This window comes from Camelus ferus, chromosome 9 (genome assembly GCF_009834535.1).
Source record: "Camelus ferus isolate YT-003-E chromosome 9, BCGSAC_Cfer_1.0, whole genome shotgun sequence".
Taxonomy (NCBI): Eukaryota; Metazoa; Chordata; class Mammalia; order Artiodactyla; family Camelidae; genus Camelus; species Camelus ferus.
In genome coordinates, this window is record NC_045704.1 from 48,457,312 (window position 1) to 48,484,539 (window position 27,228).

General features: G+C 41.2%; 1 protein-coding gene and 1 long non-coding RNA gene across 2 annotated transcripts in view; one reads left to right on the forward strand and one right to left on the reverse strand.

The window, feature by feature from the left end:
* HYDIN (HYDIN axonemal central pair apparatus protein) overlaps positions 1–27,228 on the forward strand; it is a 373,932-nt gene that overhangs the window by 215,386 nt on the left and 131,318 nt on the right. Inside the window, exons 21-25 of the mRNA XM_032486698.1 lie at positions 5,275–5,513; positions 8,466–8,739; positions 10,485–10,628; positions 15,280–15,423; positions 19,802–20,115. Of these exons, the coding sequence (XP_032342589.1) occupies positions 5,275–5,513; positions 8,466–8,739; positions 10,485–10,628; positions 15,280–15,423; positions 19,802–20,115 (1,115 nt within the window). The remainder of the gene's footprint in view (positions 1–5,274; positions 5,514–8,465; positions 8,740–10,484; positions 10,629–15,279; positions 15,424–19,801; positions 20,116–27,228) is intronic.
* On the reverse strand, positions 10,370–26,785 carry LOC116665805. The gene is made up of 3 exons (XR_004322498.1): positions 26,686–26,785; positions 18,990–18,994; positions 10,370–10,380 (listed from the first exon to the last, which is right to left on the reverse strand). It is a non-coding gene; the product is annotated as an uncharacterized LOC116665805 (long non-coding RNA).

Below are 27,228 nucleotides of genomic sequence, written 5' to 3' on the forward strand. Positions count from 1 at the left end.
AAATGGTTAGGACAAGAAAGATGACATTGACAGTATCCTCCTCTTAAAGGCATTTGTTGTCTTGATAAAAGGACAAAAATGGCATTGATTTATGTTTTAATTGTCAGCTGAGCCTCGTAAGTGAGTAAAACTATATATAGAGTGCTCAAAGGCCACATATTTGGGAAGAAGGGCCAACAGAGTGAGATGATCTTGCCTAGAACATTCTTATTTTATCTTCTAGTTGCCCCTCCTTTTGTCCTAACAGCAGGTAGACATGAACCCCAGGCCTGCAATTCCCATAGAAGTTGAAATACCAAGTTACGCTGCCTGTGTTCTGATGGAGTGAACTCTTCACTTTCCAGAATCTGACATCCAGGGTAGTTGGGGAAAAACCTTAAGACATGACAGTGGACTAAACCAACAAGGTAGCTTTAGCGGTGAGTAGCTAGCAGTTCACCATGCCCATCCTCCTTTATTCTTGGACCCAGAGCAGATGACATTTCCCAGCCTCCCTTGGAGTTAGGTGTGGCTGCATGACTGAGTTCTGGCCAGTAGAAGTGAGCAAAGGTGACGTGTACCACTTCCAGACTTGGTGCATAAAATCTTAACACATGGCCTTCCATTCTCTTTCTTCTCTTGTTGGCCAATCGAGTGTCAATGTGCAGACTGACTTAGAAGCCCCAAGTTAAACATGTCAATCTTTTTAGCTGGTGTCCTTGAATGACTGAATGAAACACAAGCACATCTTCACTCCTGCCACCAATTGGAATGCATGTGAACCAGAAATAAGCTTCTGTTGAATTAAGCCATTGATCATCATGAATCTTTACTTTATAGTAGCTGACATTACTTTATCTAAAAATAGTAGCCTAAAATTAAAAAAAAAAACTGAAGGTAAAACAAGTAGTTCTAAGCAAAGACAGGGCTGGTTACTCAAGCACAGGAAATCTATTTCCATATATTACGTTGATTGTGTAGGTCAGACTGAAAATGACATGACAGACTCCTATTTACTGTAATAAAAACGCCAATGAAACGAAGCTATAATGACCCATTAATAATATCTATAGAAAATTTAAGTTGCATTTATAGCTCTTTAGAACTCATCTTTTGTGTCACTTTCTATGATTAATATGTTAGAGGATTAGTATTTTCACTTTGGGGCTGTGTCTTAGTTCAGACTGCTGTAACAAAGTACCAATAGAGTGGATGACTTATAAAGTATAGAAACTGATTTCTCATAGTTCTCGAGACTGGAAGTCCAAGATCAGGATGCCAGCATGGTCAAGTTCTGGTGAGAGCCCTTTTCCAAAATGAAGACTGGTGACCTCTCATTGTGTCTTCACATGACAGAGAGCAGAGTAGAGGAAGTGACTCTTATGAGGACATTAATCCCATTCATGAAGGCTCCACCCTCATGATATCATCTAATCCTAATTACCACCCCAAAGCCCACCTCCTGATACCGTCACATAAAGGGTGAATTTAGGGGCAACACGAACATTCAGTTCATAACATTCCATCCTGGCCCCGCCAAATTGATGTCCTTCTTACCTGCAAAATACATTCATTCCATCCCAACAGCCCAGCAGTCTTAACTTGTTCCAGTATCAACTCTAAAGTCTGAAGTCCAGAATCTAAGTATCAACTAAATCAGACAGGAGGGAGGCTCAAGGTACATTCATCCTAAGGTGAAATTCCTCTCGAGCAGTAAGCCTGTGAAACCAAACAAGTTATGTGCTTTGGGGGCTGTTGAGATGAAATGAATATATTTCGCATATAGAAGGGCGTGAATTTTGGGGGCCTGGGGCAGAATGTCATGGACTGAATGTTTGTACCTCCAAAATTCATATGCTGAAACTTTACCCTCCAGTGGGGCTGGTGTTAGGAGGTAATTAGAATTAGATGAGGTCATAAGGGTAGAGCCCTCGTGAATGGGATTAGTGTCCTAATAAGGGTCAGAAGAGAGCTCACTTCCTCTGCTCTGCTCTCTGCCATTTGAGGATACAATGAGAAGTCATCAGTCTTCTGCCTGAAAGAGGGCTCTCACCAGAACTACACCATACTGGCACCCTGATCTCAGACTTAGAGCCTCTGGAATCGTAAGAAATAAATTTCTGTAGTTTATAAGCCACCCAGTCTATGGTACTTTGTTATAGCAGCCCCAGCTGACTAAGACAGATATTGGTGCTGAGAGTAGGGTACCCCTGTAACAAATTCCTAAAAATGTGACAGCAGATTTGGAACTGGGTCATGGGTAGAGGCTGTAAGAGTTTTGGGTCATGGGTAGAGGCTGTAAGAGTTATAAAGTGCATGCTAGAAGAAGCCTACATTGCTGTGATTGGACTATTACAGACTTTTAAAAAATATGAATAAATTTAAAAATGCAAAGAAATTATTTCTGTGAATCTAAACATGAGCAGAATATAGTGGCATTCAATCCTTGTAGTTTCTCTTGCCAATAGTAATCAATCTATAATCTCAAAAATTAAATTTATGAAGTTTATTATCTTTTTGTTATTAATATTTTAGGGTAAAATTATATACAAATACAGGTTAATATTCTAGAAAGATAGACTTGCTTACTGCTTTCTTAATATTTTAGTACTTAACTAGGGCTAATTTACTATGGGTAGAAAACCTAGAGAGAAATTTTGGAAAAACAGTTTGAGTTGTACAAGCACCAGCATTTCTTTCAGAAAGTATCTTCTGAATGGAGATAATTAACATGCAAATATCCCATCTCAGTCCTAGTTTATCTAGTGTGGTATTTAATGTTTAATTGTTGTCTTTTATATCCATGTCTCTAGAGATGTCCCATATTAAAGGATTATGAATAATGATTGGACTCTTGGCATAGAGTTAAATCTATAATTTCCATTAATGCCAAAATTAAAATAAAATTTCCTCATCATCATTCATCTATATCCTCTTTGTAAACACTTTATAATCTTGACAACTGTTCTTTGTTTCACTTAATTTATTTAAATTTTAAAATGTAATTTACTTATTAGTTCCCATGCAGAACTTCAAACCAGGAGGAAATATAATTAGCATTCTGATCTGTGGAATAGGATTTTCCTTCATTGTTAATTGGGAAATTGGCATTTGGGTATAAATACTAGATTTTCCTTATTTAAGTACCTATGAGCCTGTTTCCCAGAGAGTGATAATTCAGAATCCACTGACCAAATCCAGTCTCTGAATCTGCACTGGAGCCAGACCTGGATTTTGGTGACTTTCCAAGGTACTGCCATCCTGTGAGATTCTGCCTAGCTGAAATTTCTAACTCCTGCCTACAAATTGCAACATACATTCTTATTTACAATGATCATCAGTGCAACTCTTTTCCTAACCTGATCTATGCTTGTCAGGAAGTTTCTGATCCGTAGCTTTACAGTGAACCAAGCCCTCCTAGAGCTTTTGTTTATTTGTTTTGAGCTACATATGTTTTTACATTTCTCTTTTTCCTTTTGCTAGGAGAAATACACCATAGAAATTAAATAAAGGAAGGATAATTTTGGACTGGAATGCTCTCTCAAATTCAGTCCACAGAATATATTTTACGTTTGTTTTTAAGTTATTTTCTTCTGTACACTTTTCGTTAGAGGGCTTATTGTGAACTTCCCTACTTAGAAGAATATGAGGAGCCAAGGAAGATTCATGAGTGAACAATCAAACTCTTCTCCAATAAAGTGGAAAGGTTGACTTTGCCTCTCAGTTATTATCTTGGAAGTCCTGAAATGATCTCTACATCTCTTCTTTTTTCAGTCTTTGCCAACGCATTGTTGGTCATCAGATCAGAACAGCCTGGGTCTCCCATAAAATAAAATAAACACATTATGGCTGAGAATTTTTTTTAGAAATAAAAGGTATCAAACCACAAGATTCTAGAAGGGTGGCAAATTCTAAGCAGGATATACAAACAAACCCATAACTAGACACACTGTAGTGAACTGCACTACAATCAATCACATAAAAGGAGAAAAATATTAAAAGCAGCCTGAGAAAATAGATTACTATCAAATAAGCAGAGTTTATATTTTTAGATTAAATAAGGTACTTAAAGCATGAGTCTTTTTTTATTATTTGACACTTCAACCAAATTTTCATCTTACTTTGGAGCCTCATTGTGCCATACAAGATTTTCTTTTAAAGCTGGATGCAGGATTTGAAGGGCTGTTAAGCAAGAGGGAGATTTGATTTACTCTATTTAGCTCCAGGGGAGTGGACCAAATACCAGTGTATGGAAGGTCAAAAGGAAAAAAAAAAATCTCTACTTAATATAAGGAAGAGATATCAAACAGCTTGAGTTGTTAAAACCAGGGATGAGTTACCTTAGATGAGAAATGAGTTCTCTGACATCAAAGGGTTTGATTGAAAATCAGATACATGAATTAATTTAACAAATATTTATTAATTATCTACCATGTACCAGACATAGTTATGGGTACTGGGGTTATATCAGTAAACAACAATAGCAAGAAAGACAAAAATCCCTTCTATGGAGAGCTTATATCATAGTACAAGGGGGCAGAAGTGTGCTAAGTCAATTATGCACTATGTTAGGAGATGATAAGTGCTAAGGGGAAAACAGAGCAAGGTAAAGGGGATCAGAAGTATGGGGGTAAGGTTTGAAATTTAGAATATGATGGTCAGAGTAGGCTTCATTGAGAGGTATTGTTTGGCCAAAGACATCAGGGAGGAAAGACAGTGAGCTATGAGGATCTTAGCAGTTAAAGGGAACAGATCGGTGGGAGATACTTCCAACTCTATAATTTAATCCTATCACATTTCAAAATAAGTTTGGAATTTTAGCAAATGAAGTTCTATTGATTATTATGAAATAATAGAAATCAACATGGCTTCCTGTGTTGTGTTCATTAATGAAAACTATTCATCCCTACTAAAACATCATTGAAACTTTGCACTTGAAAGCCATTTCTTTTAAAAATTCCTAATTCCAGGAAGGATGTAGTACCTCCTGTTGGTATCTCAGAATTTGGAGATTAGAGCAGGTAATTAATACAAGGTTATTAGAGAACTGGGCTGTCATCCTGAGAGATGTAAAGAATCTTCACAGAGCATTCAGAAGTTGAATTGTAGGTTTGCTCTTGGGAATCATACTGCTTTTAAAAAAAAAAGAAAAACACAACAAACACCCAGCTGCTTTGATTCAAAAAAGTAATATTTGTCTCTGATGTTGAGTTCATTTGAAGTATAAAGGGCTTTGACGTGCAGAATGAAAAGCCAAGAATATCTTCACTGTTAACTTGAAGTCTTGTGTTACAGGCACACGAAAAGTCCCTTTGGACAGTTGAACCCAAGGAAGGCATGGTTCCCCCGGAAAGTGATGTTGAACTGACACTGACTGCTAACCTAAATGACATAGTGACATTCAAAGACACAGTCATTTTGGATGTTGAAAATAGCAACACCTACCGGATTCCTGTCCAGGCTTCAGGAATTGGCTCCACCATTGTTTCAGATAAGCCCTTTGCTCCAGAACTCAATTTGGGAGCACATTTTAGGTAAGGAAATACCATGGGCCAGTTTTTATACGTATCACATATGTTGATAAACTGAGCATCACCTATACTTTGGAAAATTATTTTTAAGTAAATAGAACTAGCCTCCTCAACCACTTCCATTCCCCATACTCACTTTTCCCTCTCCAGATGGGTTCATCAGCCACACAGAGACATTTCGTGGTCATAACTTGGTTTCATTCTCCAGACTGTGTCCCTCAACGCTAAAGAAGAGACAGTTCATAGAAAGTGAATTCTTTTCTAAAACTTATAGTAGCTTCTTTGTGATAAATTTAGAATCTGAACCATGATTTCTCTTCTTTGATTCCAATACACTGCTAATTCCTCTCCATGAATGTGGGAAATACAGATGCATCTCTGTTGAGGTAACCTAAGTAGACTATAACTAGGAAGGTGAAAATATATTATAAATGTATCTTATCAGCTATTGCAAAGCCAGTAATGTTTTTTGGAATTACATCCTCTGCTTGCCTCCCCACCATAGCACTGACCTTGAGATGGTTGTAATTGGCTCCACCTGGTCACTCAGGAAAAGTTAAGGAATCTCAATATTTAAATAAAAAGTGATACAGTATAGACACCTCTGACCAGAATGATCTAAATTTAATTGTGAAAATGTATGACGTTTGGATACTGATAGTGGAGGATATGTGTGAGGGTTTATTTTTGTTTCCTTAGAAGTTCATGAGCTGTTACCAGTTGTCTCTGAAGAGCCAGCTGAATTTGTACCTGTTTGTCGCAATACTGTGAGCAGATGTCAAAGGGATGCTCCTGCCTTCTGGCCTGAGGCCCTGAAACTAAGATGTGCCTGACAAAAACCTTTTAGGAGCCCTTCCTGCAAGCCCATCCACACCTCCTTTCCTCTGCTTCATCTACAAAATATGGCACTTGACTGAAAAATACCATAAACCAATAGGAATTAAGTAATACGCAAGTCAGATAGTTAACTGCATGTGTTTTCAGAGAGACTTTTTTTTTTTTTTTTTTTTTGCAGTTTTTGTGTCACCTAGATACAAAAATGCTCCTCTCCCCCTGTCCACTGACCATAAGCTAGGGCATTTTTTCATTGCATACCATGCCTCTGTTTCCAATTTTTTTGTTAAGTGCATTCAAATATAATTATAGAAAACAATCTACTGCAAACCAGGCTTAATTACGTGTTCTCCTTAATCTAAAAGTATTGTCAAATAACCCCAAAGGATATTCTGACACTTGCCTGGAACTGAAGGATTAGCTAAGTTTTCTATGACTATAGAAGCAACTATAGCTTTTAGCTGCCAATTTCCACTCTGCCGAAACCTTATTGTTCTTCCTTTTGACATAAAATCATGATACCTTCAACCTCCAGAAGAATCATCGAAAGCAGGAGTGGAACACTGCCACCTACTGCATGTTTCTGTAAATAAAGTTTTATTGGAACACAGCCATGCCCATTTATGTACATATATTTTCTATGGCTTTTTTCACTCTACAGTGGAGAGTTGAGTAGTTGTGATGGACCATGTGGCCCAAAAGTTCTCAAATGTTTATTATTCAGTCCTTTACAGGAAAAATTTGCCAACTTTTTGAACATAAGGGTCTAAAGAAATACCCGTATCATATGCTCCCTGTTCTGATTGCATTTTTTTGGACAACTCCTTTAAGTTTTCAGAGTTTCTGTTTCTCCATCAATAAAATGGGAGTAAGTGCAGTTTTTATTACTGGGTTGCTATGATGATTGAAAGATAGACTGTGAATAAGTGACAGAGACCCTGCCTAGCTTATAAAAATAATATATATCATTTATTATTTTCCCCCTTAAACTACTCTTAGTCATGAAGTGAAATTACAGAGTAAAGGCTCCAATGAGCATGTCCTTTTGGACATATATTTACATTAAAATGGTAATACCAACAACCGGCAAATACTCATTATTTATCAAGCTTCAACTTGCTTATTAGATATGACATCTTTCCAAAGGAGGAACAGATGGGATGAAAACTCGAAGTCCCTCAAAATGAAAAAGAAATATAAAACAGTCTTGAGATGAGTTTTTTTTTCCCTGAGAATATTTTAAAGGAAACTTATAAATCAGTAAAATAAAATCTCAAACAAAAATACATTTGAACTACCTCCAAGATCCTAGAAATCCCAGTGTCTAGCAAAGGACTCCTTAATAGGGGGGAAGGTATAGCTCAGTGGTGGAGTGCTGGCTTAGTATGCACAAGGTCATGGGTTCGATCCCAAGTACCTCCATTAAATAAAAATAAGAAGAAAAAAAGAAACCTAATTACATCCCCCCTCCCCAAAAAGAGGTCCTTAATAAATATCTGTGGAATTGATTAAAGAAAGAGAAAGAAAGACAGAGTGAGTAGCATCTTTAAAGCACATCAGACTGAGAAAAATGACCAGTCCCGCTGGTATTTGGATCCGTGACCTGTGATAAGTCTTAGAGGATATATGTTGTTTCTCTTCAAAGTTCCCTTCAAGTTAAGTCTGTCACAAAAACATTTCACTAGTCACTAGAAATTTACTCAAAACAATTTGAAATATGCTTCTCCTCCAGTATGTATTTTGCTTTTGTTCCTCAGAACCATTTTTCATAAGTTGAAGTGGTTTTCGCATGAACTGTGTCTATGCATCCTGTGGCGTTTTAACCTGCTGAGAGAAACTGAGGAGAGGTGGGGCCACTTTTCCATCCCTGGTGATGGCAACTTAGGGACCAAACTCAAGTCCCTGACTCAAGTCTAATGACACCTTGAGTAGATATTACCCTGTCCCGTTTCTGTGGTAGCTCCTAGTAGTACTACCATTTAGCCTTCCTACATTAAAAAATAATAATAATAATGTCTATTTTGTTGCTCACTTTTTAAGTACTTCTGGAGGAGTAAATCCCAAGGGTGTGGAGAACACCCTGAAATTCAGTCCTTTCAACCCCTGCCTCATCCTTTCCAGCCTGAACACCTATTATTACTGCTTCAAGTTGACCAACAAGGGACGTCGGGTCCAACAGTTGTTCTGGATGAATGAAGATTTCTGTCACCAGAAGAAGCCAGGCAAGAAGGATCTGGCTAAGAAGGGACTTGCTAAGAGCCAGCCCCAGCCCCAGTGCTCCAAGACACTCAGGGACCCTTGGAGCCCCGTGTTTCAGCTCCACCCTGTCAGGATGGAGCTGTACCCAGGCCAGACGATCGACGTGATACTTGAAGGTTATTCTGCTACTCCCAGGGTAAGAGGAAACCACGTTTAGAAGCTATTTTTCTCCTGCATAAATCTTTGCTCTATTTCTTAGGAGAGTCGCTTGCTATATATCTGAAGAAAGGATGTGGTTTCTCAAGGATTGCATTTGGCACTGAGTTACCATGGCAGCACCCATTTCTTTCAAGGTTCAGCTATGCAGAGTTTTCTGTTTGTTTCTACAATACCATGAACCCAATTCTAAAATACCATTTAAAGCAGGTTCTCATTCCCAGAGTCAACAAAGTGAACAAGTCTCTGGTAGAGGGACATCCAGTGTTCAGCCAAAGCTAAGCCTATTAATGCTTAGCAGTATTCACTTAACATTTAATCAAAAAAGATGTTTTTACAGACACTCTCAGCTACCTCTCCTATCCAGGTTTTGGGATATTCTCAGTTCCTTCCCTCTCAGCCTGACACAACAGCATCACACGTATATTCATCATCTTCTTATGTATCAATAAAAGAGCCACATTTATGTTCAGCAGCTCTGATGTTCTGCTGTTATTTACATTATTACTACTCTGCTTAAAACAGATCCAAACCATGTGTCTGATTATTCCTTTTCCCTCATGGAGGTTGGAAACCATCAAAAATCCAAAAGAAATGCTTCTGAAATCACTTAAAATCCTCTCCACAAATGCAGACTTTGTGAATGAGAAATGATGATTACTGGAGCTCCTGTCTGGTGTCACCAAATTAGGAGGTGATGCTGAACTTTCTCCTCATGAAACTGGAGACAATAAGAAATGGTCTCCCAGCAGACGAGATAGGAAAGCATGTCCACTGCTTAGCTTCTTGAGGTCACAGGTGGCACTCTGTTTCACTTACATCACTTCCTTATAAAGCATTTTCAGGGAAACCACATCCTCAGTAGGAAAAAAAAAAAGATTATTTCTCATTATGGAGTATATAATGTGTTCTTTCTCTCTGATATTCATGGGCTCAGCCAGCTTTCACTGAGGATGTACATGACAGACACTGTGCTAGGCATTAAGGATGCAAAAATGAATAGAATGCAGCCCCTCATCTCAAGACACTGATAGCCTGTTGCAGGGGCATGTTTACAATGTCATTATCTAAAGTTGATAGGGTTCTAAATTCAGTTTTAGCTTTACTAACAGCCTCTTTGAACGTTCTTCCAAGTTCTGCAACATAATTGAGAAGAGACTTGAATTCAGTAACGTCTGAAACCTGAGCACTCTTCAATACAGGCTCTTCATGATATAAATTCACTTTGGGTCCTTTCTACTTTATAAAAATCTATTAGGTCCAAAGAAATATTAGTTTCTATAGCACAATTTTTAAATATTTCAATATGAAAGGCAAAATTTTTCCAGCCAATTTCTGACTAGCTTGATAAGAAATCATAAAACCACCATTAAACTCTAAGCTAATGAAGGATTTTATCTGCACCATCCATCACTATGGTGTGTATCCAGTCCCTAACAGCCATGTTGCATAATAGAGCTTCCATATACATATTGGATAAACCAAAGGTAAATTGACTGTGCCCTTGGGGGCAGTCAGATGGAGGCACAGGATCCTCCTGGACATACCTAAGCAATCAGACTTTAATTGTGGGACAGAGACCCACCCCTGACAGGCAGTGCTCAGAAAAATGTGCTCTTCCCTGGTGTCCCCAGGCAGGTAGTTGAGAATCAGTTTGCTGATTGTTGAGAATTAAGTATTCTGAGCTACGGAGGTTCTGGAAATGCTGGTATATGTCATCCGCAGATAGTCAAAGAAAAGCTGGTGTGCCGCACCATCATCGGGACACAGAAGGGGAAGAGCTTGGTGATGACTGTGAACATCATCTGTGAGTTTGTGGCGCCGCTCATCCAGGTCTCCACCAAGCAGCTCGTGTACCAACTGGAGAAGGTCAGCGGGGCCTTGCTGGGGCGGGCTGGGCACTCCCACTGTGGGTCAGCATGTTCACACTTTCATTTTGGAAGCTAAATTCATAGGAAACCTGTTACACCCACACCCAGCTGATGTTTTTTAAGCTTCAGAGGCCAATACACATTCAACTAAAAATTCTGAATCTAAATCTAGATCCCTTTGAAATGTGAATTGCCGTGAAATTCTGTTTCCATCATTCCTGATGTATGAGACCAAAGTGAAGGGGTATTCCAGTGCACCGAAAATACATTTTAGTCCATCATTTTACTCTAAATAAACTAAGCATCACAGTGTAGAAGTGGCTAGAGAAGAATTATTGATAATTACAGTAATAGGTACAAATAGCTGCCACTTATTGATTGGCATGTGCTGGGCATTGAGCCATGTTCATCACATCTATTTTCCCACTTGCCCCTCCCAGCAGTTGCTGCAGGAGGTTCTGTTATCTTTCCTACAATACACATGAGGAAACTGAAACACAGGTTCAGCTATTTCTGTGGATCATCTAACACTACTTGAGAAGAATTGGCTAAAACTGTTTGATTCACATTCTTTAATGAATATACCTGTAACAGTCCACAACTTTATATGTCCTGAAGGGTGAGCAGTAGTGTGGGGTGGGCAGCAGACAGGGGAAAGTCAGGGATGATTGCTGCTCTGGGCACAAGGCCAGGATGGTGAAGAGGAGGGGAAGATACTGCAGCAGGACTTGACCTACTCCTAGGCAGATTTCCACCAGAGAATTATTTACTATTTAGAACAGGTATGTGTGGAATATATCTTCTGAGTCGAGGACCATGTTGGTGTGAAAATCTGACGTAATCGAAGCTAAGAGACTTGTTGTGGTTACAGACTGTAAACAAACTGTTAAAATTTAATTGTTTTACCAAAAGGAAAGTTGGGAAGGGACAAATTACAAGTTTGGAATTAGCAGATACAAACTATGATATATTAAAGAGATAAACAACAAGGTCCTACTGTATAGCACAGGGAACTAACTACATTGAATATCTTGTAATAACCTATAATAAAAAAGAATATGAAAAGAATATATGTGTATAACTGAATCACTATACTGTATACCAGAAACTAACACAACATTGTAAATCAACTATATTTCAATAAAATAAAGATTATGACAATGTAATTGTTTAAATTACAATTCTAAACAGTGCTATGAAGAAGTATAGGTGTAGTAAGAGTGTGTATCAGGAGACATGACCTTATTTGTACATGTGGCTTCCTTGAGCAAGTGCCTCAAGTTGGTACTTGAAGGAAAAATAGAAGTTAGCCTGGTGACAAAGGAAGAGAGAGAACTGTAGCCAGTGGAAACAGCACATGTGAAGGGCCTGTCAGGAAAGAGCTTGGTCAGCATAAAGAACAGAAAAGCCACCTTAGACAGAGTCTGTGCCAAGAGTGACATGAGGTCCATCTAGGGAAGTGGGCAGGAGCCAGATGTGTAGGGCATGACTGGGATGCAGGTTCTGAACTTTGGGGTTTGTTCTGAGTGGCCGCTGGAGGGCTTCAGTGAGGGGAGTGACCTGGTCAGATGTATTCTTGGAAACAGTCACGCTGGCTACCCAGTGGAATGTTTAAGACCTACCATGTGCCAGGCACTGTGTCAGGTACTAGAGGTACAACAGTGAGAATAGTCCCTCCCTGATAAACCTCACGGCCAACTGGGAAGACCAAGCATTAAGGAGGAGCCCACGGTGTGGTCCCTGCTGTCATACGAAAGGACTGGGTGTGGCAGTGCCTAACCGGTCATGGGGAACCAGCCAGGGCTTCTTCCACTAACAGAGGCTTGCAGGAGAATGTTCAAGATCATTTATTTTGGTAGTGGGTTCCATATATATTGTTCATATTAAGTAGATATCTATTGAGCACCCACCATGGATAAGGTGCTCTCCTAGGAGATGAATAAGGGAGCTTAGAGGCTAGTACAGGAGGTGAGATGTACAAGTTCCATTCACATCAGCAAATACTTTTTGAGCACCTAGTGTGTTCGACAGTAAAGGCACAGCAGAAGCCCTGGCTTACCAGACTAGTGCAGGAGGTAGACAGTGAAGAAGTGGGATAAGAGTTTTAGTTACAGGATGCTAAACTAACTGTGACGCTCTCCATGAGACACATAAAAAGAAAATACTACAAGAATTCCTGCTTTAGTTATTAAGCTTTCATTACCGTTTTAAATTCTTCCTTTTTCAAGAAATCAGGAAAGATGTTTATTGGTGACAGCTGTGCCAAATTTGGTGGCATCATATTTTCTCTAAATGTAGCTTTTCAGAGAAAATTCAGTGAAGATTTATTGAATAGCTACTCTGTACAAGACATTATATGTTAAATATCCAGTTTAGTTTCTTATTAGATTATTTTCTGAAACCCATAAACACTTAGAAAAATGTGGGGTAGTATTGCTTTTATTCTCTTTATATCCTTAAGCCTTGTCTTTTTTTTTAAAAAGAAAAAGCATCTTCTTGTTTAAATGTCTATTGTTTGAATTTATCACTACAATAAAACAGCAAATATTTTGAATATGACAGTGACTTGTTGAATTAAAAAATGAATTGGGTCACAATGCCCTGTTTATTTGTCTTTGCCCTTCTCTCCCTCCTCCCAAGTATCACAAGTTTGAAATCTATCCTACTACTGTATTTTTCATTGTTCATTTCCTGCTCACATTTAATCTATATCAGGGACCATGAAGAAATGCAACTTCATTACCCAGCGTGTGCAGGAAACCTGTTAAGTCTCAGTATTCAGATTTAATTACGTAACATCCAATTATCCATTCTGTCTCCTTGCTTTCAGCTCAAGGCGGTATATCTGATTTAGTCCATTAGACTATAATGATACCAGCCCTGCCTATGGGAAGAATTTTTCTATCACTGTTTCCTCAGATTTGATCTGCTGTGTAACTGTGGTACCATTCATAGACCACAGAGATGTGGTTTCATCTCTGTGGAACTGAAAAGGTCAACTGAAACTAGCAGTCAGTTTGCTTCACGAAGTCCAGCAGCAAATCCTGTCTCCTGATATTTGGCGAGACAAACAAGCCAGAGAGAAGAAGGGGTCATTTTAAAATAGAACAGGTTCTCTGTGCATTGACTCTTTCTCATCACTAACCTCCAAATGGCCTCTTGCCAACACCAACCGAGTCTGGCTTCTTCACTTCAAAGCTACATGCAGTGACACAGCAGCCCGGGGGAAGGTTGGAAGTGCTGCTTCGCCCCTCCGCACACTGTAGTATGCAATCTGCGAATGCAGAGTGAATTCAGTACCTGCCTTACCTGTGAGCGGGAGGGAGACATTGGCTGGCTTCCCGTGGCAAGTGCCAGACCGAAGCTCTGAGAGAACTTTGGGAGTGCACCGAGGACTTGTGGGGTACAACCAAGGCGGAAGGCTCAAGTCAACTTTATGGATTAATTGTGTTCCCCCAAAACCCATGTGTTGAAGCCCTAATTCCCTATATTGATGATGTTGGAGGTGGGGGCTTTGGGAGGTGATATGTTCATGGAGGTGGAGCCCTTGTGAATGGGATTAGTGCCCTTATAAGAGGAGATAAGAGAGATGATCTCTCAATCAGCATGAGGATACAGTATGTAAGGATACAGTGAGAAGACAGCCATCTAGAAGCCAAGAAATGGGCTCTCACCAGACACTGGATGTGCTGGCACCTTGATCTTGGACTTCCCAGCCTCCAGAACTATGAGACATAAATGGCTGTTGTTTAAACCACCCAGTCTATGATATTTGTTATAGCTAAGACTCTGTGGACACTGGACATCCAAGCTCACCTAGAGCCAGGGGCTCTAAGAACCACAGTGAAAGAAAGAATATGCTGGACAAAGAAGCAGAGACAGAGACAGAGCAAAATATGGAATCAGGAGGATTTAACTGAAATTGAAACAAGGAGAGCAGTCTAACCAGAAACTCTCATCCCAAGATTCATTTCTGATGTTTTCTGCGGCTGAAAATGAAATTTGATCTAACAGAGTGAAAGATGCTTGTAAATCAACTATCCCAGTGTTATCAGGAAAATTTACGGGAAATAGTTATCTGCATTTGTCAATATAGCAAGAAAGGTATATTTACAAATGGTATTTTAAGCATGAAATAAAATGTCATGTAAAAGAAAAATGTTTTATTCATTATAATGATACACAGTTTCTTCCATAAGATGTCACTAATTTATTAGACTTTGTTTTATGACCCTGGAAACTTTTTTAGTAATAGTTTTATCCAGAGGCATGGCATGTATGAGTTTTTTTTTAACTTTCTGTTTAAGGCAACAGAAAGTAAGAAAATCTAAACTATGCTTTCTGGTATGTGTAGGATCACTTCTCAGTGATAGAGAGAGAGACAGACAGACAGACAATCTATATTAATCCCTTGTAGAGATTAGATAAATCATTTGGAAAGTATGGTGGACTGCTGAGAAGTGATTCTACATGTATAGATATAATCTATATCTAGATAGAGAGATAGATATAGAGGATATAAATCTATACATCTATAGACATAAATAGAATGCTAATTCTGCCGTTAACAATGAATGTCAGACTTTTGTTGCCAAAGGCTTACTATATTACCATCAGTTGGTTTATTTCCTCCTTTCTCTTTTTTATAGAAACCTAACACCATTCTGGAGCCTGATTACAAGCCGTTGGTCGTGAAGAACATTTCCACCCTGCCCGTGAACGTGTTGCTCTCAACAAGCAGACCCTTCTTTATCTGTGAGACTGATAAATCCCCGCTGCCCTTGACTCCTGAGGTAACCAGACAGGGGGCTGTCCTAACTCTGAGGGGGGCTGTGTCTGTGATAAAGGAAGAGAATAACATCAGTACACTGCAGAATTTCAGTCCAGAAAAATATAAAGAATCCAGGAAACAAAGGGAAAAATACAGAACATCTAAAATGAGTCATAAATAAATTTCAATATCCATTGGTAGGAAAACTATTATTAATGATGTGAGAACTTCCTGCTCATCATTATGGCCCTTTCCTTCCTGCCCATTATAATGAAGCCAATCTTGAGAAAACAGTGACTTCCCACTGATGACAGCACAGTTCTCTCAGTCCCCCTCAAATCTGACCAAATCTCCATACTCAAAGAAAGCCCAGACCCTAAACCAGCCAGCCCATCTCCAGATACTGAGAAATCTCCACTGGGCTGAGGGAGGAGGCTGTGAGCTGACCAGTCTAGGGAGATGGATCTTTGTAGGAGAGGGGACAAGGTATGGCAGACAGTGTTGTGGTGCCACCCTCCCCTGCCCTGTCTCACCGATTCTTTAGTGGGTCTCATTCAAGCATGATTTGAGGGGAAAATAGCTAAAATCTTTAAATAGAGAAATAAGAGGAGGAAATAATCATATGCAAGAGGCAGATGAAAACCTACTGCAAGGGAACGTGTATACATAGAAGGAAACCAGAAGTACAAACAGGTGGTACTCTGTGGTCTCAAAGAACTTACAGATGATGTGACCTGTCCTGAAAAAGAACTCAAGGATGAACTACAGTGTTCAAAGAGGAGAAAAAGAATGAACTCACAGAGCAGAGAAAAACAAATGGGTGAGAAAAGGAAAATTCAGGCATGAGCAGCTCTCTCCTTCTGGGTGGTAGGTTAGACCCACTCATGTCCTTCTTGAAATCTTAATAAGATAAAATAGAGATGTCCAAAAGGAAAGACATCCAGAGCAATAAAAAAAAGGGGGGGGGGGAGGAAGATGATGAATGTAGCAAATAATGAGAGGTTTAAAAAAAATTCTCGACAATAGAATGAGGAGGGAGTGGGTGGACAAAAAGGCATAAAAATCTAAAGCCTAGAAAATTCTCCAGTGAGGCTGCAAAGATGTGGGAGTCATTCAGCCCAAGTAGCCTGGGCTTAGAGGCCACAAGCGTGGCAGAACATTGAAAACAGAGGGATTCCCTGGGCTCCAGGCAGCTGTCCCCACCAACCCCACTCAAAAGATATGGGCTGGCTTTTATCCCAAGACATGAAGATAAATGCTCTTCCCCAGAGGAACTCATCAAAATGTTTAGGGAAATGTAATGGCTCCTACATCAGTGTCAGTAGCCCAGCATAATCCCTGGTATCTGGGTTGTGTGCCCTGCATGACTGTCCCCTCTCTGCCCAGGAAAACTATTCCGTAGACCCTCCTTTCAACAAGAATTGAGGAATGGTGGCCTCCAGATTGCTGGGATGCCAGGGTGGGCCAGGAGCTAGTTTGTTGTAGTAACTCTCGTAGTAGAGTTTGGCCTTTTATATTAATTGCACATATAACTTTAATAAAAGCATACATATAATTTTAAAAATAAAGAGCTTCTATAAATCAGCAGGAAAAATTCCAACAACCCAATAGAAGAATGGCAAAGGAAATGAATAGAGAGTTCACAAAAAGAAAAAGAAAATGGCCCTTAAGTATAAGAAAATATGCCCAGTTTTACTCGTGTTAGAATAAATGCAAATTAAAATGACTGTGAAATTTTTTTTTCCTATCAGATTGGCAAAGAGCAAAAGTTGGATAATGCTTGGGAGGGCACGTGGACACAGGCATTCCATTATGATGTTGGGGAAGTTTGCACTGCAAGACAGTGTGGCAGTAGCTAGCAACATCTTAAATGCCCATATCCCTTGACCTAGACATTCCACTCCTAAGGATTTATCCTACAGACATAGACACAATATACAAGATGACATATATACAAGGATATACATTGCAACATTGATTATAAGAGCAAAAGACTGGAAGCCAATATCCATCAATAGGAGATTGGTTAAATAAATGGTGGCAGAATTATATGATGGAATAAAATGCAGTTATTAGAAAGAGTGAGGCAGCTCCTTATCCACTGATGAGTTATCTTCCAGTGGAAAAAGCAAAGTGCAGAACAGGAATGCATAGTGTGTTATCCTTTGTGTAAAAAATAGAAGAACACATATATGAATGGGATTTTATATTCATACAATGTCTTTATATTCATGCAAGGGTAGACAAGATACTTGCGTAACCGTGGTTCCCTCAGGGGAGGAGAATAGTTGGCTTTGGTTCTAGGTGGGGAGATGGGCACAAAGGTGACATGCTTTTCATTGTCCTATCTGTTCAAAAATAAAAATGAAGTTTTTTTAAGATTTTGAAAAATAAGGTCATACTTTGTCCTGGGACAAAATGATACAGAATTCAACAGGGAGACATATCTTAGTGAAGGTACCAGTCTTACTGATGACCAAAGCAGAAAAGAAGAGGCCCACCAAGGGAAGATTTTAGACTAACCTTAGACTTCTCCACACTTTACATCAATCCTCTTGATCACAAAGGTATGGTGGTAATAATTGGCATTTGTATACCATACACTCTGTGCCAGGGACCGCTCTGAACACATCATAATTATATTAACTCATTTCATCTTCTTAAAAAGAGGTAGGTAGTATTGTTGCCCTATTTTAAAGATGGAGAAACTGAGCGTTAGGAAAGCCAAGCAACTTTGCCCAAGTTCACAGAGCTAGTAACTGACAAGCCAGGATTTGAACCCAAACCATCTGCCTCCAGAGTCCATGATCTTAAATTTAGTATCTCCTGTATAAAAATTTTTTTCATGTTTTTTTTAAATTCCAACATGATTTTTTAAAATAAATTAGTCTAATTCCATTTTTGTAAAATTGTATTTATCCATCTATCATGTCTGGACTAATGTTTTACTAAATGTGAACGCTGAGAAATACTATCTGATGAAACTTTGGATGAGTTTCTAACTTCTTCCCTGTGCTTTTATATATAATGGGAATTTTTACATGTATGTATCATTTCCACAAAACAACAAAGTCATTCCTCTGGGAAAAAAATGTTGAGTCAATCTTACAAGATTTTAAACACCAAGCATTGTGATACCGAGTGCTGCAGATGCCATGGTCTACCAGAATGGGTTCTAAATTGTGCCCATTCAGATGGCTGGCAGGGCTTTCAGAGGGCATTAGCCAACTGGAGAGTCATTACCCTCTGTCTGACTCTTGAATCGGATGATTGGCTTTATCAACTGAAACTGTCTAATTGTGTCACTGAAGTGCACAGTTAAATACCTGAACCTTAAAACTCATTGGAGAGGGAAGTGTTCTGTAAACAGATTCCTTCCTGGGTGCATTCCTTCCAACTGCCTCAGGGCACTTTCTGCAAAACCAGGAGGTGGCTTTCCTGCTGATGAAATGTGGGAATTAAGCGATTCCTAAAAAAGCCAATTCAGAGCCAGGCTTTCTATGGGAAAGTGTTTCTGTGGCCTGGGCATCAAGGAACACATGGGGATTTGAATCAAAGAGAGAAAAGAACAAACAAAATCTACCAAACGAACTCTGTACAGCTCTGGAATGTCATTTTAAGTTGAATAGAATACCGCAGAAAGTGGATAACACTGTGCTTAACAGTTAGAATTGCAGACATTAGAAAAATTAAATTACCTAATCCGTTCCTTTCTGGGTCATCCTATATAGAGCCCCTCCCCTAGCCCTTTAGAAAGCCTATTAAATTTTTTCTTAAGCAAAGAACTTTTTCCACTTATCTAGGAAGAGCATTTTACAATCTAATTTATTTTCAGTTAAGAATATTTATAATATAATTCATTGCAGATTTTCCTTTTACAACTCCTCAATACTTATAACCTCACAAAGCCTATCAAAATCTCTTCTTTCAAATAATTCCTCTCTAAATTTTTTTGTTTTCATCTTCAACTATTAAAAAATGTCTGAGGGGGAGCATATAGCTCAAGTGGTAGAGCGCATGCTTAGCTATACAAAAGGTCCTGGTTTCAATCCCCAGTACCTCCTCTAAAAACAAATAAATAAGTAAACCTAATGACCTCCCCCAACCAAAAAAAAGAAATGTCTGTGTGTGCATAGAGATAGATACAGACATAGATATGGATACATATATAGACATCAATATCTGTTTAATTATGTATAAGTGTGGGTGCACAATTATGGATAAAGTATATATATATATATATATGTATGTATTTCCTGCTAATATGTATGTATGTATGTGTGTATATGTATGTGAGTTTGTACATAAATATAATAGATAACTTTAATTGTCCTCTTTCACATCTTAGGTTGGAAATGCATAGTAAAAAGATTAGTAATTCCCCATTGTCTTGTTTGTAGCCTATTAAACTGGAGATCGGTGAAGAAAAAGACCTGCTGGTCAAATTTGACCCTTCCTGCAAAAATGATTTGAATAACTGGGTGGCAGAAGAAATTCTAGCCATCAAGTATGTGGAGCACCCGCAAGTAGACAGCCTGCTTCTGCGTGGAGAAGTGAATTACCCCAACCTCAGCTTTGAGACCATGGAGCTGGATTTCGGCTGTATCCTGAACGATTTGGAGGTGATCCGCTACATCACCATCACGAACTGCAGCCCCCTGGTTGTGAAGTTTCGCTGGTACTTCCTGGTGGACGATGAGGAAAATAAGATAAGGTACCAACCAGCATGGCCATCCCGCTGAGCTCTCCTCTGCTCTTCATTTTTTCTCCTTCAGGTTTGGCACTGGGTTTCCTGTATTCTCAATACTCATCTTTCATGAACACTTTCAATTCTAACAGCTAATCATTGACAGAAGGAACAAGCCTAAAGTCATGGTCCATCCTAGATTTCCAAACAGGAAAAGCAGATAAAACATCTTTGAAAGCCCCAGTCGCCACCAGATTAACAAAATGATATCCCTAAGCCTGCTCTAATTTTGAATCTAGTAGATCCTTAGCAATTTGTCACTTAAAAAAAAAAGTCTTTGTAGGGTTCTCTTAATAAGCATTTCAAACCCAATGCATAGATTGAGTAGGACAGTGCATGGAGTATGTGCTGCCCTGAGTGTCACCTTCTGCACATGTCAGTGAGTTTCATTCTGGCCCATATACTTGTGTAGGCATATTCTTATGTACAAAGTAGTGGTAAGTGGTGAGTGCTGAAAGGGAAAAGCTGTCTTCATGGTATTTGGGTTTAGAAGTGTCTCTCCTGTTCAGTTAGAAGCTAAATCCAACTTAATTTGGAAAACACTCCTTGAAAAACATAAACAGCATGTTGCAGTCAGGCCTCAGTAACATTTTCATCTGGGTCAAAGTCTTGTTGATGGCCAGGATAAATGGGCTTCCTTGTATTTCTTTATTGGATGTCTGGACAGCTCAATTTTCAGCACCTGAACATTGAGTGGCTGTTCTGAACTGGGGAGGTCTCTTGTTTCTTGGCTAGTCAATGCTTCCTGTACTCAGTCCTCATTTTGTGTACGACAGTCATCCATCCTTTCCTTTCCCGTGCCTGTTACTACGGTAACCATGGCTTGCTCTGGATGTCTTCCATAGATATCTGATGGTGACCCAGTGTAGCACTGAAGCCAGGCCTGGGCCTGAGTGACAGAGCCTGCTTATTAGGAGCCTACTCATTAGGTTCAGGTTTGGGATGAAATTCTGTAGATGGTGAATGTTTAAAATAACTATGGAAAAAATTAGCCAACCTGACCTAATGAGTTTTGAACACCAGATAGTGTGAAGCTATTCTGATGTAGCACAACTAAATGAGTTTATTCCATCTAGGAGCAAGGGACATGCTTTATTTATTTTTTTATTTTCAAGAGGCTATTTCCATAATTAAAATAATGACATTTTGAAAATGTACTTGGCCAGTACTGGGGATGGTACACTTAATTTTTCATTGGTTTAATCATTCATTTAACCTTTGTTTTCCTTTCTTTAGTATCTTCCTATATCTTGAGATTGAGCCTCTGCTTATAATTCATTTATTCATTCATTCATTCATTCAGAGAACTATTCAGAAAATATTTAATAAGTAACTCTTAGATACCAGGTAATGTATGAGGCATCAGGAATACAGAAGTGAGTAAGACATGATCCCTGGCCTGAGGCTATTGGGGAAGCAGATGTGTAAACCATGGAGGACACATGATAATGCCAGGTTCTGAGGGAAGACAAGGGAAGGATGATGCTCACAGGAGTCTGAGAAGGCTGCACGGAGAGGCACAGTTAAACGTTCCACGTGGAGAAGTGTGGAAATACTCTCAGTAACAGGAACAGCATATATATGTTAGGATTCACGGATTCTGTTGCCAGTGACAGGAAACCAGACCTTAAGCAAAAATGAAAAACAAAGGTCATTCACTGGTTCCAGCAACTCAGGAGATCAAATTCATTCTGGCTTCTGGCCTGGCTTAAGCAAAGATTCAAACAATGTCCCCAGAGCCGGGGTCTCTGTCTCAGCTCCGCTCTTTCACGTGTTAGCCATGTTCTCGAATTGGCTTTTCTCCCATGGTGACCTCATGCTGCCAGCACTCCTGGGGCCATGTCCATGCAGATTCTCAGCCATGGGAAAGGAATGTGAGCCTTGGTCCCAGAACTTCCAGGAGATTCACTCTGATGGGACCAGCTTAATAACCTTTCCTGTCCGCTCCCTGGCGAGTCACTGTCAGGGGAGGGCAAAGCACTTGATTAGCATTGGCTTGGCCACATGCCTCACGCCAGGGACTGCAGTGGTGACCTCAGAGCCATACGGACTGAAGGGAGGGGAGTGGGGCAGATCTCCAGATAAAGACTGCAGGAGAGGCAGATGGTCCACAGAGTGCACATCAGCACGGACACAGCTAGGAGACCAGTCTGGGCAGGTCAGTGGGCAGTAGTGTGTGAGGAGGCTGGTGGTCTGCGATGAGGAGCTTCGACTCTTTCTTGGATGCACTGGTGAGAGGTGTAATCAGGAGAGTGACAGAGTCAGCTTTTTCAGAAAGATAACTCTTAGGGCATTCAGCACAATTGTCCAACTCCTTCCTGAAACACATTCCTTTCTTGGCTTGAATAACACCATACTCTCCTGCTTTTCCTCTCGTCCCCTCGACTGACAACTCCTTCCTCGCTCTTGTCCAGGGGCAACTGAGCTGGAGTCCTAGGATGCAGGGCTCCCTCCTAGGCCCTCTGCTCTTCCTGGCAGGTGTGCCCACCCACAGCTTCACTTAGCCCCTGCTGCTGAGGCTTCCAAATGTGCATCTCCACTTGAACCCCTCGGATGTCCAAGTGCATCACCTTCTTGACATCTCCTCTTGGATGTCTCTTAGGTGACTTGTGTCCAACATGCCCCACTCTAAACTCAGGTTCTCCTCCAGCCCCCTCCTCACCTCTCCTCCAGGGCTCCCATCCCAGTAAATGGTGTCATTGTCCTGGGAGGCATCCAGATTCCTCCCTCTCCCATACCCTTCTCTTCCCCATCCTACCCCATCAAATCCATCACCAAGTGCTACCCATTCCACGTTCTGAAAACCTCTCATTCCTATTTCCACCGTTGTTACCATAGTTCAAGCCCCCATCACCTCTTGCCTGGACTGTTGTGACAGCCCCTGACTGGGCTCTCGGCCTCCCCTCCTGTGCCACAGTTCAGTCAGCAGCCAAGCGATGAGCACATTGCTGCCCTGGTTATAGCCTTGAAGGACACCCACACTCTTTGGGATAAAGTACCAAATACTCCCCACGTTCTGCGAGGCTCAGTGCTCACTGGCCCCGTGTTCCTCTCCAGGCTTCCCTCACTCCAGTCTCCCCTCACCACGCTGACCTTTCTGTTTCCCCACCATGCCAGCCTCTTTCCTGCCCAGCACTGCTCTTGTCTAACCGCCCTCTCTCTGCTGGAAGCTCCCCCCCTGTCCTCACCAGCTAGCCCTGCTCCCTCATCAAGTCTCAACTTATACGTCCTTCTCCAGGAAGCCTTCTCCAAGACCCTTCCCTCCTCGAGGTCCCCAGTAATAGGCACTGGGTGTCTCATCACATTATGGTTAATGGTCAACTTCCCAGCTGGCTCTTATTCCTGGGGAGGCCAGGGAGGCCATCTGTACTATTGCCTCTGGATCCCAGACAGTCTGTAGCACAGAGTAGATCCTCATAGGGTATTTTCTCATTAATTAACCCCACCCCCAGTATTTGTAGCGACAGGAGAGTCATTTCATAACTGGTTTAACGTTCTTTTCTGTCAGCTTCCTGGCACCTGCCAAGTGGAACAGTTCAAGGCATAAATATCACCTTGATTAGAAAAAAAACGCCACTTGCTGTCCAGACAGGCTCTGTCTGTGCCACCCGCCAGAAAAACATGAACCACTCATTGGCTAAAGGTCACTTGTATCAGGCATACAACGCAAATCTTTCTTTTCCAGTCAGAATTCTTCTAAGCCTCGCAACCAGTAAAAGAAACAAAAGCATAAAAGAGGATTTTCTTTTTCTTCTACTGGGCAGAGTATGAGGAGGCCTAGACACTCTCAACATTCCTGCCTGTCACAGCACACATACATCCGCCGTGTGGGGGGAGTGAGTGTGTGTGTACATGTGTGTGTGCCTGTGTGTGCATGTGGGAGTGAGTACGTGTGTGTGTGTGTGATTTTGTAGGCAATTCTGTCTCAGACATTCAAAGCATCTCTCTTATCTGGGCATATTTTTTGTTCCGAGTTGGCCCACATGTCATACAAGACTGCAAAAAGAAGTGGGGGTGGACAAGTGTGTTAGGTAAACACTCTGTAAGAGGGAATCCAGTCATCACCTGAGAAGCCTGCTCATCCGTACGAGTCCACAGGCACGACAGGGTTCTCAACTGACTTTGGTGGAGGGCAGTCCACACATGGTGAGGAAGCTGGGCGGACCCATCGGGGCTGGGTACGGGGCTGGCTCGGCCAGCACTGCAGGAACGTGCCCTTTCTTAGTCGGTCTCTTTTCGGCCTGATGTTTCAGCTGGATAAACACACGATGCTTCGTGGCACTGGTATGAAAGAGGAGCATGGGGAAGCCCAGGCTTGAACCAAGCCTTGCTTCTAAAAGGCCAGAGAGAGCCAGGCAGATGCTGGCCCGGCTGATGTCTGTGCCCAGGCTCAGAGCCGCAAGCTGAGGCGATGCTAGGGTGTAGAGCACAGGCTGCACGGTCTCCAAGGACAGCTTTGCCTTTTCGTTTCCAAATCAGATTATAAATAAATCAAATACAAGGGCCTAAGGGAACCCAGCCCTACAGCAAAGAAACGTGTTGTTCTCACAGTGATTATTCTGTGATAAGCGTCAGTTGTCCAGTATTATGATTGGAAGAAGGGCTACAAGAGGGTTGAAGGGTCCTCATTTTCTGGATATTTCCATCTGTCTCCATCGTCCCTCAATTTCTCTTGCCTCAAAAGTGGAGCTTTTCTAAGATGAGATGTATCAGTGGTAGTTGAGGTCCTGGGCTGTGGAATGGGACATGGCTGGTTAGAATCCTGGCTGTGTCCTAGCCACGAGCCCCTGTGCCCTGGTTTACTTGCCTGTAAAATGAGGATAATATAGAAACTGAAGAGTGAGGATTAAATGAAATACGTCTATGAAGTGCATATGTCTCCGAGATATGAAAGAAAATCTGAAATCAGTGGCAGTTTTCAGGCTCTCAAAGGGTCCTTTCTTCATCATTCCTTCCTACCAAGTGCTGCTAAGTGAAGTTCTCCCCAGGATCTGAAAGTGTTGGAACCTTTGGGTCCTTAGACACCAGGAAGATAGACCCAGACCCCTTTTCCTTCTGAAGAAGGGTTGAAAATCCCTTTCCTGTTGGTACATTCATCAAGGCTGCCTTCATCATGTGTGGTCAGGAAGGCCAGGCCCAGAGTGCCTCCCTGTCACCCTGACCACTCCTCCCTGCAGCCAGGTAAGCCCAGACCAATGATCAAGGACAGGCCCTTGCTTTGCCCAAGGTTCCAACCAAGAAAACAAAAATGTTTAGGGGAAAAATAAAACATGATTCTTTATTTTCCTTTCAAAACAAAAATAGTTTTATTGAATCCCAGGGGGCAAGCAGTGGGGATCCTTGCTCCCCAGCCATCCAGGGCTGCTCGGGGTGCTGGCTAAGAGCCTGGCCTCTACGGCAGCCTTGCGCTTGGTCACCTGCCCTATATGACCTTGGTGGGTGGGTGAGCATCCTGAGTCTGGGCTTCCTCATCTGGAAGGAGGGCCAGGATAAGGGCCCCTCCCACATACAGACGTGGTGAGAACCGACTCAGTCACTGCCTCACAGCTCCTGGATCTTTGCCTGTTACGTGATAAATCTCAGTAAGCATCAGCTGTTCTGACCATTCCTTTATTGAGAAAACTGAGTGGATTGGCACCTTAGAGATGCTCAAATGGGCCCTGTTTGAGAAGCAGGGTCCCAGAGGCACCTGGGAGACATCATCTCCTGAAATTAGTCAGCATCCCTTTCAGGGCCTGGAGAGGCCTTGCAGCGTCTGAGGGCCACAGGTGTCTCTCGCTGGCCTGAGCCTTTGTCCCTTCCATAACTATCCCTCTCTCCTCTCCATTGGCCCTGTACCTCTCAGAATCCCTGAAGCCTCTGCAGTTGTGTTTTTCTTTTTCCATTTCCCAAAAAGACAAAAGCAAGTGTGGAGCCTGGGGGCTACAGGGACAGCAGCTCTGATGAGGAAGCAAAAAGGGTCAAAAGAGGGGACAGAAGTGGCCACAGCTGGCCTTGGGCAAAGTTCCAAGTCCAGCTCTATGTCCCTCCCACCTCCTTTCTTCCCTAATTCTCTACCTGCTTGCATCTGAGCCAGAATAATAATGCCACAGCCCAAAGAGTGAATCCAGTGCAAACAGGGGCCACCCACCTTCCCTATATGAGTATCCTATCACTGCTGAAACAAATCACCATAAGCTGATGCTGGCGTGTAGTAGACAGTACACTCAGAGGATGCATCTAGGTGAGATTAAGGAAGGGAGCACAGGCCTGAAGGCGCAAGAGGTGAGAGTCTTAACCAGAACCTCTGTGGCCTCCCTCACCAACTCAGGGTGTTACATGGCCTACTCTTTGAAGTCACGTATGGCTGAGGGATGGGGGACAGTTGACTTAAGAATATTTCCTGAGCAGTAGGGCAGAGATCCTGGGGTTAGGACTTCAACACAGTATTTCAAGGGGGATCAATTCAGCCCATACCGTCTTTAATTTTAAAAATTTTAAATCAGTAAATATATGAGTAAACATTTGAAGAGTAAAAAGGCCATGGTAGCAGATGACCTTGAGTCTGGGAAGTGGGAGCAATATGACTGGAAAATTTGCCAAGCCAGGTCAGGTTGGATGTTGTAGGCTGTGCTAAGGAGTAGTGAAAATGTAGTGAAAAGCCGAGGGAGGGTTTAAAGTAAGAGAATGACATGGGCTACTATGAACCAGATGCAACAGAAACAATTGTCCTTAGACTAATAGAAACTGCAAAACACCATTATCAACAGACCCATTAAAGGAGGAACAGACTCACTAAAGGGTCTTCTACTGGATATAATTAAGGAAGAAGAAAAATTATCCTAGACGTAATGTCTGAGATGCAAGAAGGATTTCCAGACTAAGAAAATGGTACATTATGGGTAAACTTAAACTATTATTAACTATATAAAATAATAATAATAATAATGTTTAATCTGTGGGGTTAATATAGTATCAATGTAGGACTAAAGTGCTATACAGTAGGGTGGGGAATTAGAGTTAAAAAATTTAGGTCTTTGAGTGGTTCCAGAAGAGAGAAAAGGTAAACTTTAGACATTGGTAAGTTTAATTAAAGAAAAG